The sequence below is a fragment of the Petaurus breviceps genome, unplaced genomic scaffold, assembly GCF_028583685.1.
Source record: "Petaurus breviceps papuanus isolate PSGF00001 unplaced genomic scaffold, PetGlider_PUasm1.0 90842, whole genome shotgun sequence".
Taxonomy (NCBI): Eukaryota; Metazoa; Chordata; class Mammalia; order Diprotodontia; family Petauridae; genus Petaurus; species Petaurus breviceps.
The window spans coordinates 19,868,882-19,886,669 of NW_027187358.1; the positions used below are offsets into that span (position 1 = coordinate 19,868,882).

The 17,788-nt window shown below is 35.5% G+C and overlaps 1 protein-coding gene across 2 annotated transcripts in view; it reads left to right on the forward strand.

Annotated features, from left to right (window-relative positions):
• The window catches only part of ACYP2 (acylphosphatase 2), a 227,762-nt gene that overhangs the window by 92,213 nt on the left and 117,761 nt on the right, over nt 1–17,788 (forward strand). Inside the window, exon 4 of one of the 2 annotated variants that reach the window (XM_069071709.1) lies at nt 10,479–11,583. The exons of the other annotated variant lie outside the window; for it this stretch is intronic. Within the exon in view, the coding sequence (XP_068927810.1) occupies nt 10,479–10,554 (76 nt within the window). The 3' untranslated portion in view covers nt 10,555–11,583. Of the gene's footprint in view, nt 1–10,478; nt 11,584–17,788 lie in introns of those variants that run through there. 2 annotated transcript variants of the gene reach the window in all.

Genomic DNA, 17,788 nt, shown 5'->3' on the forward strand with positions numbered 1-17,788 from the left:
CATAAAGTACTTTTCCTTTTTTGTCTCTCTTCTTCACTTCTATTTTTAGTATTGCCTTATGTGAGATCATAGTTACTACTCTTGATTTTTTTTATGTTTGGCAAAGAAAATTAGATTTTGTGAATGTTTATTTTTCATGTGTGTTTTTTTTGTAAACAATATATTATTGAATTCTGCTTTCTAATCCTTTCTGCTCTCCTCTTCTATTTTATGGGTAACTCCATTTCATTTAAATTCACAATTATAATTGTTAATTGCATATTTCCCTGTATTTAACTTTCTTATACTTTTTCCTCTCTTATTTCCTACCTTCCACCCTGCCCCAATATGGGGCAGAGTTCAAGGAATTATTTAAAAAGAGGAGAATGGTGAGAGAGCAGTGTGCTTAGTGCCAGTGATTTTTGCTTAATACAATTAGCTTCTCCTCCCTGATCCTTTTCTCTTCTCTTGCCTTAAATCTACCATTCCTCCTATTCCCCTCTCTCTGTTCTCTCCTGTATCTCTGTTGAGTTGAATGTATTCTTGAACCAAACTCATTGTGTGTGTTTGTATGTATGTTCTATTTTCTATTTTCCTTTGATTCTTTCAGATGAGTGAAGTTCAAGTGATGCCTGCCCTCCCTGTCTCTTTCTCCTTGTTTTTTTATAGTCTTCTACCAAGGATTTCCCTTTATGTGAGAAAGCTCTGATACTTTTCCTCCCCCATTCTTACCTAGTGTATTCATTTTTCTCTCTCTTTCCTTTCTTCAAGTTCGTCAAAATATAACAAAATCACTCCCAGGATTCTGGTCTTATACTCTTTCTCTGAAGCTTGAGTACATCAGGATTCTAAGAATATATTTATATCATCTCCTTCTATTACTATGTAAAAACCTAATAACTATTTAGTCATATTTACCTTTTGATATTTCTTTTGTATCCCATGTTTGTTTTCAAAATATCTACTCTGCTCTGGCCTTTTCTTTGGGGTTTCTTGGAAGTCCTTTGTTTCATTAAAGATCCATTTTTTCTCATGTGGGATTATATTTTGTTTTTTTTTATTGTTATTTTTCATTGTAAGCCTATATATTTTTTCCTTTTGAATAATATTTTGTTCTAAGGTCTTTACTCCTTTATTGCGTTAGCTCATAAATCTTCTGTGATCATGACTGTGGCTTCTCAATACTTGAATTCTTTTATTTTCCTTACTGCTTTTTGTATTTTCCCTTTGACCTAGAAGCACTGGATTTTGGCTATGACATTCCTAGAGGTTTTAATTTTGGAGTTTCTTTTCAGGAGGTGATAAGTAGATTCTTTCTATTTTTACTGCCCTTTGTTTCTAATACCATTTCTACATCATTGAATGGATTCCCTTTTTTTTTACAGCCCTTTTTTTCTAATACCATTTCTACATCATTGAATGGATTCCCTTTTTTTCAGAGTAAGTTACTTTATAAGTTGCTTCAGTGGCATCACTTCCAAGTCTTATTGTTACTTGAAAGAATTGTCTTTGCTTTTTCTTTTCATCTTTTAATTTCTGCAAAAAGCCTTTTGCATCTGTCCCTCTAATTTAAAGTAATCTGTGATCTTTTTGAGTGTTATAATGCTGATGAGCATTGAATTTTAAAAATTTTGATATTTCAGTATCACAAAGCAAGCAAATCATTTTCTCTTTAGCAGAAAGAAGAAAATACTGCAATTCTCAATCCTCATTAAAACTCTTCCCTCAGCATTCTCTTGATCTTCTTTGATATGATAGGCTGTTAATAAGCAGACAGAATTTAAAAAATACTGTTGAGCTGTGCAACCTATCCATAAATCCCACTTCAAACAAATACAGTACACTGTTGTTAAAAGCTGATAACAGGCTGGTATACTCTATCCCCATAAACTCTCATCAACCAGCCTCATGTGGTAGTAGAGCCAGGCAGGCAGGGGAAGTTAGAACTAAATAATGAGCATAGCACCCATCAATTTAGCCATTATGGCTTACTTATGTTCTAATTGTGCTGATCAATCTGGGAGGCTTATTTCATTGAAATTTATTTTATTCTTTGGTAACTTATCTTTATCTAAAAAATAAAATTAAAATATAAAAGATGTACAAAAAGATATTAATAAAAAGAAAAGAATTTGTTTTGTAAAATTTTGGATTCAGTTAAAAGACTGCAACTTAAGAACCTAGAAGGCCACATGTAGCCTTAAAGCTGCAGGTTCCTGGTCTAACATCCTGCTGATCTTATTGACTAGCTGATCATCCCTTTCAACAATTAGTTTAAAATTTTTAGATGTAATACCTTGAGCAATTTTTGTATACTAAGTTTTGCTGCATGTTAGGGCCATTTTCAGCTCTTTGACATTGTGCACCAAAAATTTCCTGGGTAGCATGGATTTTATCTTGTGTTTTCTTCTTTAACCAGTATTGGGCATCAAATCTGGCCTTTGAATCATCTTTGCACTCTAGACTTTGCCTCTAGACTTAAGTCCGTTTTAATTATTCTTAATATATGATCTGACCAGTGTTGAATTAACTTTTTGTTTCTCTTGACTATTTTAGGCTTCACAGGGAGACTGAGGGCAAGAATGTTGCCATGGAAGAGACAGCTGGCCCCTTTGCTGCTCTCATTTCTTTTTCAAAACTTTCCTCTGGCACTTGCATTTCATTTATGCTATATATCTATACCTACATCTGTATCTATGCACACATATTTATGCATGTGTATATCTATATCTATAATATGTGTATGTGTGTGTGTGTGTACCCACACACATACACACAGTTTTACTTTATTCCTTATAGCAATTGTGATAGAACTAGTGCCAAAGTTGTATTTTTCTTTAGGGTTTTTCTTGTTTTCAAGTCATTCTTTTCTTCTAGAAGATGAGAATATATTCTCTACATTTGTGTTTTAGGGTGAGCCTGTCTCTATGAAAACTTTTTCTTATGTATTTTTGGGGTCTTCTCTAGCAAGCTGTTGACTCGTTTTTCATGATTTTCTTGCATCACTGTCATTTCTCTTCCCAATTTTTCCTCTACTTCTCCTATTTGATTTTCAAAATCTTTTTTGAGCTCCTCCATGGCCTGTGACCAATTTATATTTTTCTTGGAGGTTTTTGATGCAAGAGTTTTGACTTTGTCATCTTCTTCTGGTTGTGATTTGTTGTTTTTTGTAACCAAAGAAAGATTCTGTAATCTGACTTTTTCCCCTTTCTTTGCTCATTTTCCTAGCCAATTAATCGACTTTTGAGCTCTTTGCCAAAATAGGCCTCTGCTTCCAGAGTGGAGAATGCTCTGCCCTAAATTTCTAGGGTTTTGCACAGCTGTTGTCAGAGCTACTTCTAGGCACCTGTGAATTTTCAGTTCTTCTAAGGTGATATGATCATAGGAGAAGTGTTTACTTCTCCCACTGTCTGTTTTTTGTTCTGTGAGTAACCACAGGCACTCTTTTCTGCCTCAGAACTGTGAGGAGAATTCCCTCTTCACGCCAGTGATCCTCCTCACCCCAGTACTGCCACCCAAGACTGTGACCCAGATTCAGGCAGGGCAAAGCAAGAACAGTTGCCCTCTGATCAGCCACTTGGTCTCACCCACCATCTGTGGGCCTGGAGCTCTGGAAGCAGTCACCACCACGACCACCCTCCCCCCCTACCCCAGGGCTAGGGCAGGACTTTGCTCTTCTCTCACCCAGGTCCAACAGAGTTTCCCCACTGACCTTTTATTTTGTCTTTGCGTTTGTGGGTTGAGAAGTCTGGAAACCACCACAGCTGCCAGTAATTCAATATCCTGAAGCCTGCTCTGGCATGGTCTATGTCAGTGTGGCCCCCATGGGACTGTGCTCTGTTCTCAGTTCGTTGAGATAGACTCTTCCTGTCACCCTGCAGGCTGTCTTCAGCTGGAGATGTGTTTCTGTCTGTCATTTTGTGGGTTTGGTAGCTCTAATAGTTGTTTAGAGTAATTTTTTACAGGTATTTGGAGTGGTTTTGGGGAAGACCTCAAGCAAGTTCCTGCTTTTTCTCCACCATCTTGGCTCCACCCCCTATAAAAGCTTTTTATTATGGGTGCCTTTAAAAAAATCATCCTTCGAGGCTTACTTTCTAAGTAGAAATATAGTATTTGGCCAGGCTCTGTGTACTTCTGGAGATAATGTCTGAATCTTGTTTGATCGTGATTTGTTTTCTCTGAAGTCCTTAAGCTGCTTTCTCTGAATACTGATTCTTATATCCTTGAAGAATCTCAGAGGAGGCTCTTGGAGTATATATTCTAAATGGGTTTATGAATTGAATCTAGAACCCTCATGTCAGAGCCACACTATACCCACTATTTCTTCTGTTCCTGCTCCTTATCCAGTATATAACCTCAGGTCAAGTCTAAGCTGGATCTCTGACCACTTCTGTGCTTAACCACAGGTCTCTCTTTAGTCCTTACTCAGATCAAGAATAAGAGTGACATAGCTGCTTCCTCCTCTTCCTGCTTTGTACACTATTTGCAGCATTAGGCCCAGTGTTTGATGGACTCATGACTGCTTTTTGCCTCAGAGCACTGCCTTATAAGCCCAACTTCAAGCCCTCATCTACAAGGCTCTGCATGAAGGCTCCATGGGTCTCTGGTTCAGCTGTTCTTGTTAGATCACATTAATAACCATCAGTTTCTAATAGCTAATTAAGTCTAGTGACCAAGTAGTGTTGTGATATTATTATATACTTTTTTTGTTTGATTTGTTTATTTTTAGTTTTCAACATTCATTTCCACAAGATTTTGAGTTACAAATTTTCTCCCCATCTTTCCCCCACCTCCCACCCCAAAATAGCGATCCTACTGATTATCCCTTCCCCCAATCTACTCTCTCTTATATCCTCCCCCATACCTACCCACTTTGACTTTCTAGTAGGGCAAGATGGATTTCTATACTTCAGTGCCTGTGTATCTTATTTACCAGTTGCATGTAAAAAAAATTATATATATAATATATATGTATATATATATATAATTATTTTTTAAAACATTTTATTTTAAAACTTTGATTTCCAGATTCTTTCCCTTCTTCTCTCATCACCCACCACTACTGGGAGGAAAAGTGATTCAATATAGGTTATACATGTGTAGTTATGCAAAACATTTCCATAGTAGATATATTCTGAAAGAATGACTATATTTCCCTCCATTCTATCCCACCACCCACTTATTCTGTTTTCTACTTTGACCCTGTCCCTTTTCAAAAGTGTGTGCTACTAACTACCCTCCCCCCCAACCTGCCTTCCCCTCCATCATCCCCCCTTTTTTCCCTTTCCCCCCTACTTTCCTGTAGGGTAAGATACCTGATTTGGTGTGTATGTTATTCCCTCCTTAAGCCAAATTCAATGAGAGTAAGTTTGACCCATTCCCTTTTGCCTTCCTGTTCTTCCCCTCCATTGTAACAGTTTTCTCTTGCCTCTTTTATATGAGGTAATTTACCCTATTCTGTCTCTCCCTATCTCCTCTTATTATATTCCTCTCTCAACTCTTAATTTTGTTTTTTATATATCATCCCTTCCTATTCAACTGATCCTATGTCCTCTGTCTATGTATATACATATATACACACATATGTATTTATATGTACACATATCTGCCTATAAACATATATATGTATGTATCCACATATGTACATATATATTCCTTTTAAATATCCTCCAATTGAGAAAAGTCTCATTAGTTAACAATTATCATTTTACCATGTAGGAATGTAAATAGTTCAATTTTAATAAGTTCCTTATGATTTCTTTTCTCTGTTTACCTTCTTATGCTTCTTGTATTTGAAAGTCAAATTTTCTATTTAACTCTGGTTTTTTCATCAAGAATGCTCAAAAGTCCTCTGTTTAATTGAATGACCATATTTTCCCTTGAAACATTATACTCAGTTTTGCTGGGTAGGTGATTCTTGGTTTTAATCCTTGCTCCTTTGATCTCTGGAATATCATATTCCAAACCCTTTTATCCCTTAATGTAGAAGCTGCTAGATCTTGTGTTATCCTGATTGTGTGTACACAATACTCAAATTGTTTCTTCCTGACTGCTTGTAATATTTTCTCCTTGTCCTGGGAACTCTGGAATTTGGCTATAATATTCCTAGGAGTTTTCTTTTTGGGATCTTTTTAAGAGGTGATTGGTAAATTCTTTCAATTTCTATTTTGCCCCCTGGTTATAAAATATCCCGGCAATTTTCCTTGAATATTTCTTGAAGGATGATTTCTAGGTTATTTTGTTGATCATGGCTTTCAGGTAGCCCTATAATTTTTAAATTATCTCTCCTGGATCTAATTTTCCAGGTCAGTGGTTTTTCCAATGAGATATTTCACATTTCCTTCTATTTTTTCATTCGTTCGGATCTGTTTTATATTATCTTGATTTCTCATAAAGTCATTAGCTTCCATTTGCTCCAATTTAATTTTGAAGGAATAATCCTCTTCAGTAAATTTTTGAAATTCCTTTTCCATCTAGCAAATTCAGCTTTTTAAGGCATTCTTCTCCTTATTGGCTTTTTGGGCCCCCTTTGCCATTTGAGTTAGTCTATTTTTTAAGGTGTTATTTTCTTCAGTCAGGTTGTTGACTCTCTTTTCATGATTTTCTTGCATCATTCTCATTTCTCTTTCCAGTTTTTCTTCCACTTCTCTAACTTGATTTTCAAAATCCTTCTTGAGCTCCTCCATGGCCTGTGACCAATTCATATTTTTCTTGGAAGCTTTTGATGTAGAAGTTCTGACTTTGTTGTCTTCCTCCCATTCCATGCTTTGATCCTTTTTGTCCCTAAAAAAGGATTCTATGGTCCGTTTATGCTTCCTCTGCTTGTTCATATTGCCAGTCAATTACTTGATTTTTGAGCTGTTTGCCATGGTATAATTCTGCTTCCAGAAGGGAGAACTTTGTCCCAAATTGCTGGGGTTTTCGCAAATGTTGTCAGAGGTCTGAGGAGGGTGCCCTCTCTACAGATACCACACTGACAAATTGGCATTTTTCACCCCAAGACCACCACCCAAGAAAGCAACCCAGATCCAAGCAGGTCAAAGCAAAAGCAATTACTCTCTGAATGGTTGCTTGGTCCTGGGGCAGCCACACAGCAGCCGCTGTAGCTGCTGTGCCTCCACCACCTCTCTCCCCAGGGGCAGGAGCTGGACCACGCCCTTCCTTTCCAACATATTTCATTACTGACCTTTTACTTTCTTTTTGGCTCATGTGGGACTGCGCTCAGCTCCCAGTGTACTGCAGTGAACCCTTCCTGTTGGCCTTTCAGGCTGCCTTCAGCAGGAGATTTGTTTCTCTCTGTCACTTTGTGGGTTCTGTAGCTCTGAAATTTGTTTGGAGTCTATTTTATAGTTATTTGAGGTGGTTGTGGGGGGAGGTCACAGAATTTCCTGCTTATACCAATATTGTTATATACTGATCATCAATGGGGATCCAGTTGATGTGGGATCATAAGTAATAATATTAGCAAACTATTCCTTTATCCAGGGTTATCTCTATATCCCCAATAGGAAAAGGAGTTGCCCTCTGTTGACCCATCCAGTAGTGGGTCCATAGAAGTGTGCTGCATGTAAAGTGAAGAAGTTGGATTAAATTATTTCTTAAGTTTCTTCTAGCGCCTAATCCTCTGATAATAATACAAGAAGTAGAAAAGAAATGGATGTGTTATTGTTAACAATAACAGTAATACTTGGAGCTATCAAGTTTCATGGTCTTCATTACCATCCCTTTGTAGATGACTACCAGATCTGTATTTCTAGCACTGATTTATCTTTTGAGCTCTAGTCCCCCATCACCAGCTTTTTGAAATGAATGGTCCACAGGCATTTCAAACTCAAAATTTCCAAAAGAGAACTTATTATCATTATCCCCAACCATACCGCTCACTCACACTTCCCTAATGCTATTGAGAACACTACCATCTTTCTAGTCACCCATGTTCATAACCTCTGTATCATTCGTAGTTCTTCACTCTCACAGTTTATCTAATAAGTTACCAAATTTTGTTTCTATCTCCACAAAATAGAACTCATTTATGTTTTCTTTTCTCTACTCCCAAAGCCACTACTATAGTTCTTTTATCATTGCCTTTCTTATTATAGCAGCCTCATATTTGATCTCTGCACCTCAAACCTTTCCCCATTCCACTCCATCCTCAACACATCTGCCATAGTCATTTCCTGAAGTGCGTGTATGTTCATGTCACTTTCTTTCCTCCCACTCAGTTAATTCCAATGGGTCTCTGTTACTTCTAGGACTAAATTTTAATGTTAACTTTTCTGTTTGTCATTGAAGTCTCTTAGGCTGACTCCTTCCTACCTTTATGGTTTCCTTATACATAACTCCCCTCCACTATGAAATCTAACCAAGCTGACTGACTCACCTTTCTATATTTATGACCCTTCATCTCCTAACTCTGGGCCTGTACACTGGCTGTTCCTCATGCCTGGGTTATACTCTCTTCATCTACTTTAGCTTCAGTGTCATTTTCTACATGAAGCCTTTCTTGACCCCCTCTACCACAAACTATTAATTTAGTCCCTTCCCAAACTATTTCATATTCATTTTGTATAAATTACGATATGATTCTATATGTACATACTTTCTCTCCCATTTAGAATGTAAGTTCCTTGAGGACAGGGACTATTTCATTGTCTTTGTATCCCAAGTGTTGAGTATGCTTGGTGTACATGTTGTTGTTGTCCAACTCTTTGTGACCCATTTGGGGTTTTCTTGGCAAAAATACTGGAGTGTTTTGCCATTTCCTTCTCAAGCTCATTTTACAGATGAGGAAACTGAGGCAAACAGGGTTAAGTGACTTGCGAAGGGTCACACAACTAGTAAGTGTCTGAGACCAGATTTGAACTCAGGAAGATGAATCTTTATGACTCCAGTCCCATTGCTCTATCCACTGCACCATGTAACTGCCCATCCTGCTTGCTGTGTAGAAAACATTTAAAGCCTTGCTGATTAAAAGCTGACATTTATATACTGTTTTAAAGTTTTCACAGTACTTCATTCACATTATCTCATTTGATCCTCAACATCACTCTATGAAATAGGTCCTATGAACTGATGAATTGTTGAGGACTATGGAGCTAATAAGTTTAGGAGGTGGGATTTGAACTCAGGTCTTCTTGACTCCAACTTCAGCATCTTATCAACTCCAAATTTCTGTTCTCCTTCTAGTCACTACTCAGGCCCTATCCCCTGAACATCCTTCTCCTCCTTCCTCCACTTTGAGCTGTAGAGGTGAAGGTAAAAGTGAAAGAAATATTCCATAGGAACTGGCAGAAAAAAAGTTAGGAAGTAGGATTTAAATTGCTCAAAGAGAACCAAAATAGAGCTCTCCTCCTACTTTAAGTCATTGATAAGACTTAAAATACTAGGAAGTGTATATAAAAGAAGCCTAAGACTGGTGGAGAAAGGACTCCTAATTTTAAAAAGTCTCCAGAAATAAACCTTACTTGGCATAGATTTGTACATCATTTTCCCAAATCACAAATCCTTTTTTAAGTTGAAAATGTATTAATACCTCCCACTATAATCCTATTCAAACCTATCATTCAAGACCTGATGTATATTAAATGTATGTACAAATAATCAATGTAACTATGTTGATTTCAAAGTGAGGCACTCACTGAAGGTTGTACCGGTAATAAGTCCTTGCCAAGGTGAGACAACATTTTAATTTAGCTTAAATGAAAGAATGATTGCTAAGTAATAGTTATTGAAGCAATGTCTTGGTGTGCCATCACCACAGTCCTGACCATGGGCAATATTATTAGTTCTATAATAAAAGTGGCAACTATTTTTGAAGAAAAATTTAACTCTCTCTAATGCACTTATGATGTCACATCTGTTTATCTGAAATAATGTCTTACTTTCTACCTAGACTGTAAATATGATGAGGGCAAGGATAATGTGTTATCTGAACTTTGTATCTTGCCTTAGCACATTGTTCTTTTCACATTAAGTGCTTAATAAACATTTGTATTTCGCAACTTAAGATGTTTTTTAAAAAACTTATATTTTCAGGGCGGCTAGGTGGTGCAGAGAGTAAAGTGCCGGCCCCGGAGTCAGGAGGACCCGAGTTTGGTTCTGGCCTCAGACACTTAACACCCACACAAAAAAACTAGTCATGTAACCTTGGGCAAGTTACTTAACCCCAATTGCTCTCCAAAAGGCAAAAAAGCCAGAAAAAATTATATTTTCATGAGATTTCATTAGAAAATATTATAAAAATTATTAATTTCAGCTGTTAAGAGGCATTGTGGTATAGAGAGAGGGTAGGGAGTTGTCCTCTGAGTCATGTTACATATCCTGCCCCATCACACACTTGAAAGAATTACCAGTTTGCATTGCTAGATGGAGTTTCCCTGCAATGATGAAATTACAACAAAATATAATTTATATTCTTTTCAGTTTATTTTCTATTTTTTTGGATATGTAATAATTTCCCTTGTTCCTAAAAGATTCTAACAGTTTGTTCCTTGTCACAGTGCTGTTTTTCAGGTAACATTAAAGACTCATTCTGTCCATTTTATAACTGACCATCTGTTTCTAAGTGGGAAGTAGAAGGAGAGACTCGATAGCCATTCTTGCTGTCAGGAAGATATGATTCAACTACTGCCAGTGACTTACACTATCTATGTGAGTTTGGGCAAGCCACCTCTAAGTGCCTTGGATCTCTCCACACCTTTAAAGTTGCAAATACAGAAGTGGAGAGAGTTGAACAGAATGGGACCTCAGCAATCCATAACCCAAAGGCATCTCGTGTTGGACAAGTGGTCATCCAGGGTCTGCTTAATTGTCTCCAGCTAGAGGGAATACACTGTCTCTTCAAGCAAGCTACTTTTGGACAGTTTGTTAGAAAGTTTTCCCGACATCAAAACCCATTTTTTTTCTTTTCAACTTTTTCCCCTTGTTCTTGCTTCTGTCCTGTGTGGCTAAACCTCACTTGAGATATCTGATGACCACTATTACATTCCCCAAGTTTTCTCTTCTCCAAGCTTAATGTCTTCACTTCATTCAATCAGTCTTCATTTGACATTGGAACTTTTGCTCCAATGCAATTACAGGTCTAGACCCAAAAACAGAATGAATGAACAACTTTGAACAGCAATATTGAACTCAAGCAGAATTTTAAAAATTGTTTAAAAGGTATATAGCCAACACAATTTTCTTTATGAGTAGAGGAATAGTCTCTTCTTGTCCCAAAAGAGAGAACTGAAAGTAGCAATTTTTCATTATTCTTTTTTTAGTTTTTAAAGTTTTATCTTTACCATTTATTGTTTATGACACTGTTGCATCTAGATATGTTCTGCATGTTCCTCTCCCAGTTATATCTATAGGTTTAATAACAGCATTCATTGAGTAGGGCAAGATTGTCGTTAGACATTCATGTTTTAATTATTATGTTGTTGTTTTTAAAATGGAGCCAAATTTGTGATGTTATGCATATTGAAAACTTAGAGAAAAGCAATGAAAAAGTATTTATAAATATTTTATTCATTGAAGTTAATTAAAATATAGTTACTAACAAGTTTAGTTGACTTTACTGATGTTTGATGTTGTTTCTAATAAAAACAAATTTAATTAAAACAAGCCAAATACCCATTCTGTTTGGTTGAGAGAAATTTTGCTGATTCTTCTAGATGCTGCAGATAGGTTGGGCATGGTCTGTGAAAACCAGATGGGTGTAGCACTTTTACACAGTGTTCCAGGAAATAATCTGTATGTTAACTCATTGTGTCAGAGGTAGTCATCCTTTAACAAAGTGCCTATCTGAGGGTCCTGGTTTGTTTTGCTCTGCTCTCCTGTTAGAGTTCTCCTGTTTTTTTCTGTGAGCTGAGATGTAATCTTCCTTTGGTTGTTATTGCATGCAAAGCTGATCAAGTGTGGATTGGTCCAGTAATGAGCTGTAGTAGCTCAGTAATAAGCATTTCACTAGATTTCTGTCTTGTAGACTCATTATTCCCAAGCTTTGTGGACTCATTCTCCTCCTTTCTAACTCCCACCCTCTTACTTCAATGACAGTTCTGAAAGATTCAGTTATGGAAAATCCATTCCATTTCACAGGTCAGTTGCATAACCTGTTTTTTTTTTAAAGGTTCTGAGACTTGGGGAAGGGGGAGAGAGAGAAAATGGGTAGGAAAGGGGAAGAGAGTATTAGAGGATCAAACTGAGATTCTCACATGCAGTTCCTATTAGTCAGCCCACTTGGTCAGCACATTTTCTTGTCACTTTTTAAAAAAACAACTTTGTGATCTGTAGTTCTATTCCACAGGAAATCTGGATTGTGCCCTTTTAGAGGAGTCAAATGCAATTTTCTGAATAGTATATTTCCCATTAAATAATAAATATAAATGTCCTTTATTCATTATAAAGATAGACCATACACTAGTCTTAGGAAACAAACTTTCAACTGGCATAAATCTTCAAAGTTATTCTGAAAGTTTAAAACTATTTTTTAACACTCTCTTCATATCTTTCCCTGCTGACATTTGTATTAAATTATGGAAGGGTACTATTTTAATTTAAATTGAATATTGGTGACAGTCAATAAAAATGTATCTCATGAAATATCTGGGTTAAAATATGTGTATATAAAATGATACTTATTAATCTGGAACAGAAGTTATTTTGAGTCATGGAAAGTGGGTGTTGCCTTCTGTGACAGCTAAGAGATGGCTAACAGCTAGGCCAATTAGTAGGCTTGATGACTTTTGTCCTCACAATTCAACCAGTCTAATCAGATATGTCATGACAAATTATTTGCTATACCAGAAAAAGGCAAATAAAGGGGTTCTAGCTTTTACTAGATGTTTCTGGCTCAGTTAGGAGAATAGAACCAACTTTTCAGTGCTGAAAATCAGATGAAAATTGTAAACTAAACAAAAATAATTCTGGAAGATATGAAGGGTAGTCTTAGAGAAAAAAAAGTTATGTCAGTGAGATTAGAATCAGAAAATCAGAATTCAGATTCTAGCTCTGCTCTTTGTTAGATGTATTACCTTGAGCAATCAGTATGCTTGTTGTATCTTAGTTTATCTGGAAAATGAGGAAATTGGCCTATGGAATCTGGAAGCACCTCTCAGTTCTGAATCTTATGATTCTATTTTAAACTTTACAAAAGGTTTCACTGAATATATTATTTTGATAATACATATTTAGATTTTTTAGCTTAAAACCAATGAACTTTCACTTATTCAGGACCTGCTATTCAGTGCCAGGCACTATGTGAGAGACTAAGAATACAAAGACAAAAATAACTATTTATATAACATTCATATAATAGTTCTTTAAGTTTTCAAAGCACTTGACAGATATCTCATTTGATCTTCACAACAACTGTGAGATATAGGTGCTATTATTCTCCACGTTTTACAACTTGGAAATTGAGGCACAGAGAAGTTTGAAATCGAGGCACAGAAGAATACTTGCCCAGGGTCCATGCTAGTTTCTGAGGCTGGATATGAACTTAGGTCTTCCTTACTCCAACTTCCTTAAGTCCAGTACTCTCTCTTCATTGAACCACTTAGCTGTGAAAATACAAATAATTTCACTCAGGGAGTTTACAGTCTAGCTGAGAGAAGACATCATGTACATGTACAGTTATTTATAAAATAGATACTAGGGAATTTTGTGGGGGAGGCACCATCAGAGTCTGGAAGAGAAAAGATTTGAAAGATTTCATGGAGTTAAGAGCTAAGACTTGAGCTGGACCTTAAAATATGGAAAAGATTTAGATAATCAGAGAAGAGGGGGAGAAATCAGCCAGATGTGATTCTGAAATAGTGAATAAACCAGCCTGGATGAAGTATGTGAAATAGTGAGAAGTAGTGAGAGATAAAATTAGAAAGATAGGTTGGGGTTAAATTGTGTATGCCCTTAAATAACCAGGTTAAGGAGACTGTATAATATTCTGTTGGCAGTGGGGAGCCATTGAAGGTTTTGAGCGGGAGAGTAACATTGGGAATGAAATAGAAAAGGACAAGTATGAATGAAGAGTGAATGAAAGAAAATTGAACAGATTTGTTCATTAGAATTAATTATGATCTAACTCTTCACCTGCAAAAACATTGTTAAAGTAGTTCATGAGTTCATTGGCTCAGGAAACAAATCCAAAAGGAATCTTACTTCACTGTAACTAGAAAACAAGATACTTAATATTATCAATAAGCCTATTTAAATTTGGACTCTGGATTAAAAAACTTTTAAGCTATAAAATAATTTTTTTCTAATTTAATATTATACTTTCAAGGAATTTTTATTAACATTTAAACTTTTATATGATTTAAGATGTTACATCTGTATATTATGATATCACATTAATACTAAAGTTTATTGGATTTTAATTTGAATGGTTTCTCTAAACAACACTGGATATTTTACAGATTGGAAACAGATTGGTACACTTTTAGATAAATGTGCTTTTGCCATCTGTTATTTTCTCAACATACAATTTTGCGTTTATTGAAAACATTTGGACTTCAAAGGATTTATGTTGACCGAGTATTTTCTTTTCACTTTTTAAATCAATCATTCTATATTTTACAAAGGTTCTTTAATACAAATTTTTAGAACTTTTCCAAGAATCTAAGTATATAAGTTGTAACACCTGAAAGACATTTAAAAACTATTCATCTTCTAAAACCTGTAGCTACCTTATTTTATTTTTACTCTTTAAAAATTTATGTTAATGGTAGTAATAATTATAATAATGTTTTAACATGAGAGTTTGAGTGCAGAGACTTTTTTAAACCAATTTGGTATATTCTTAAGTTTTATTAGTGCCTTTTGATTTTTGCATTACAATTCATTTCTGAGTATGCACCTTTCTCTTTCCTCTAACAAGCCTACTCTTGTAACAAATATTTTTTAAACCCAGCACTTTAGCAAAAACAGCCTAAATGGGTATGCTTTAAAATAGATTTTAAAATTTCAACTTCTGTAATAATAAAACATTAATGTCTGGTATCTGAATCATTTCATCTGTCAGTAATCAATTGACTTTTCTACATTACCATTGCATCTCTCCTGAGGATTGATCTTCTCTTACTATAAAGACTTAAAAAAAAATCCTAGTGTAAAAGAAATCCAGTACCTTGTAGGGATACAGATATGTATCACTTAATGCAGATCCTCTCAGTAAGATACACTATTGACATTTACCAAAATTCATCATTTTAAGTCAGCGAGATATATATATATATATGTATATATATATATATATATATATATATATATATATATATAAGACAACTTCATACTTTTATGTAGTCTGAATGATTACTCTCTCTGGTTTCACTTCATTAAAAATTCACAAGGTCTAATATAATAGTAATGAGTCTAGAATTTTATTTGGTTAGTGGCTGTGGCAAATTTAGAACCAATAAAAAGCCTGTAATGGACCATAAAGAGTAAGTCACTGGAGTGCTTAGGGTATAACAATAGTTAGTATAGCATGTATTGCAAAAAATATGATGTTGTCTTCATTTTGCTTTTAGTGGGTCAAAGGTTCAGACTGCAAGAGAGTATAGCATTTACAGATAATAATTAATACAGTTTTGCATCATATTAATGGGACAAAAAAAATCAATAGCCAGAATCTTTCAGCAGTAGTGGAGTTTGATATCCCCAAGTGAAACCCAATCACTTTGTCATCTTCCTGCTCCCCACAATTTTAATTTGAAATTTAAATTTAATAGTGAAACGTTTAAAAAAATTACCTTGCCTGAAAAAGACATCTAGTGAAAGCTATAACCATTGTTTCGTCCATTTATGACATTGTAAATAATTCTTAACAATTTGAGTAAACTAATTACAATAAAAGATAGTCTAGTGAATGTATTTTCAGTTGTTTCACCATGTTGCTTTCTATAGAGTTATAAGAAAAAAGTAAGTTTGAACAGATCCAGAATTTTTATTTGGTTATGAAATGAGAAATTCAGAAGTTTATGTAATAAACTTAAGTAACCTAAGGGCAGCTAGGTGGTGCAGTGGATAGAGTGCTGGGCCTGGAGTCAGGAAGACTGATCTTGAGTTCAGATACAGCCTCAGACATTTATTAGCTGTGTCACCCCAGGCAAGTCACTTAAACCTGTTTGCCTCAGTTTCCTCATCTGTAAAATGAGCTGGAGAAGGAAATTGCAAACCACTCCAGTATCTTTGTTAAGAAAAACCCCAATGGAGTCACAAAGATTTGGACATGATTGAAATGACTAAACTGTAACAATGTAACCTGAATCACTTGATTCTCTAGCATTCTATTAGAAATCTAAGGACAGATTCCCTTGTTAAATGTCCAACATTTCCTGATCCTGATGTGCCCAGAAAACTGAGGAAATAGTTTGTCTTAGATGGTGTTGGTTAAATGCTTCCAATCATAATAAAGAAATTCAGGGGCAGCTAGGTGGCACAGTGAGTAAAACGTTGGCCCCGGAGTCAGGAGGACCCGAGTTCAGTTCCGGCCTCAGACACTTAACATTCACCCAAAAAAACTAGCCATGTAACCTTGGGCAAGTTACTTAACCCCAATTGCCCTCCAAAAGGCAAAAAATAAAAAAAAATTCAAGGGAAAAAATGAGGGAGTTTATAAACCTTTTCCTCAAAGTTTTCATTCATTTCAGATTTTTAAAAGTAGTTCTTACTTAGGAAACACAGCAGTTAATGGTTTCCTCTGAATAAAGCCTGAATAACACATAAATAATCTTAATGTGTTATGTTTGAGGGATCTGATGTTTCCACATTGGATAGATCCTCTTTGACAAATGTACAGAAGGATGGGCAGGCATGGATGAGTTGTGGTTTGTATCCCTGGAGGGAATCCCCACATTGATAAGATCATAGATCATAGATTAGGCAACCAGGTGACTCAGTGGATAAAACACCACACCTGGAGTCAGGAACACCTGAATTCAGGTCCAGCCTCAGATACTTACCAGCTGTGTGACCCTGGGTACGTCACTTAACCTCTGTCTCAGTTTCCTCATCTGTAAAATGAGTATAATAATATCACCTACTTCCTAGGATCATGAGGATTAAATGAAATAATATGTTAAGCCCTTAGCACACTGCCTGCCAGAGTATGCACTTTATAAATACTAACTGTTATTATTATTAGATTCACTAGAGTATTCATCCAAGTATAAAATTCTCCCTTAAAATCTATCACATTGTATATCTTTTAAATGTGATTATGTGTTTCCTTGTTAAGTCATGTGAACATGACTTAACATATGTTCAAGTCGTATGAAAAGTGAAAATACTAAGAGGGCTATTTGGGTTAAAAATCAAACGATACAGGATCTGTTTTTAATACTGATGTCGAGTGACAGAAAGAAAGCAATCTTTAGGCTACTGACATTATATATAACTTCCTATATGTAGTTTAAGTTTCTGGGGTGTGCTTTGATATGGTATTTTTGAAATAATAATAATAGTAGCATTTATATAGTACTTTTAGCAAAGCATTTATATATATATGTTATCTCATTTCATCCTCACAACACCACCTAAACAGGTGCTATTAATATCCTCATTTTACTGATGAGGAAGCAGAGGTTGAACTGTGAGGTTAAATGACTTGCCACAGGTCACTGAACGAGTAAGTGTCTGAAGCAGGATTCAAACTTAGGTCTTCCTCTCTCTAAGTCTAGCACTCTATCTGCTATGCAAAAAATCTCAAGGCCTGAGTGAATGATATCTATTGTGTTAATCTCTATATTATTTTAGCAGGTTCCCATTTTATGATTTATATTTTGTATATATATATATATATATATATATATATATATACTTTATGATT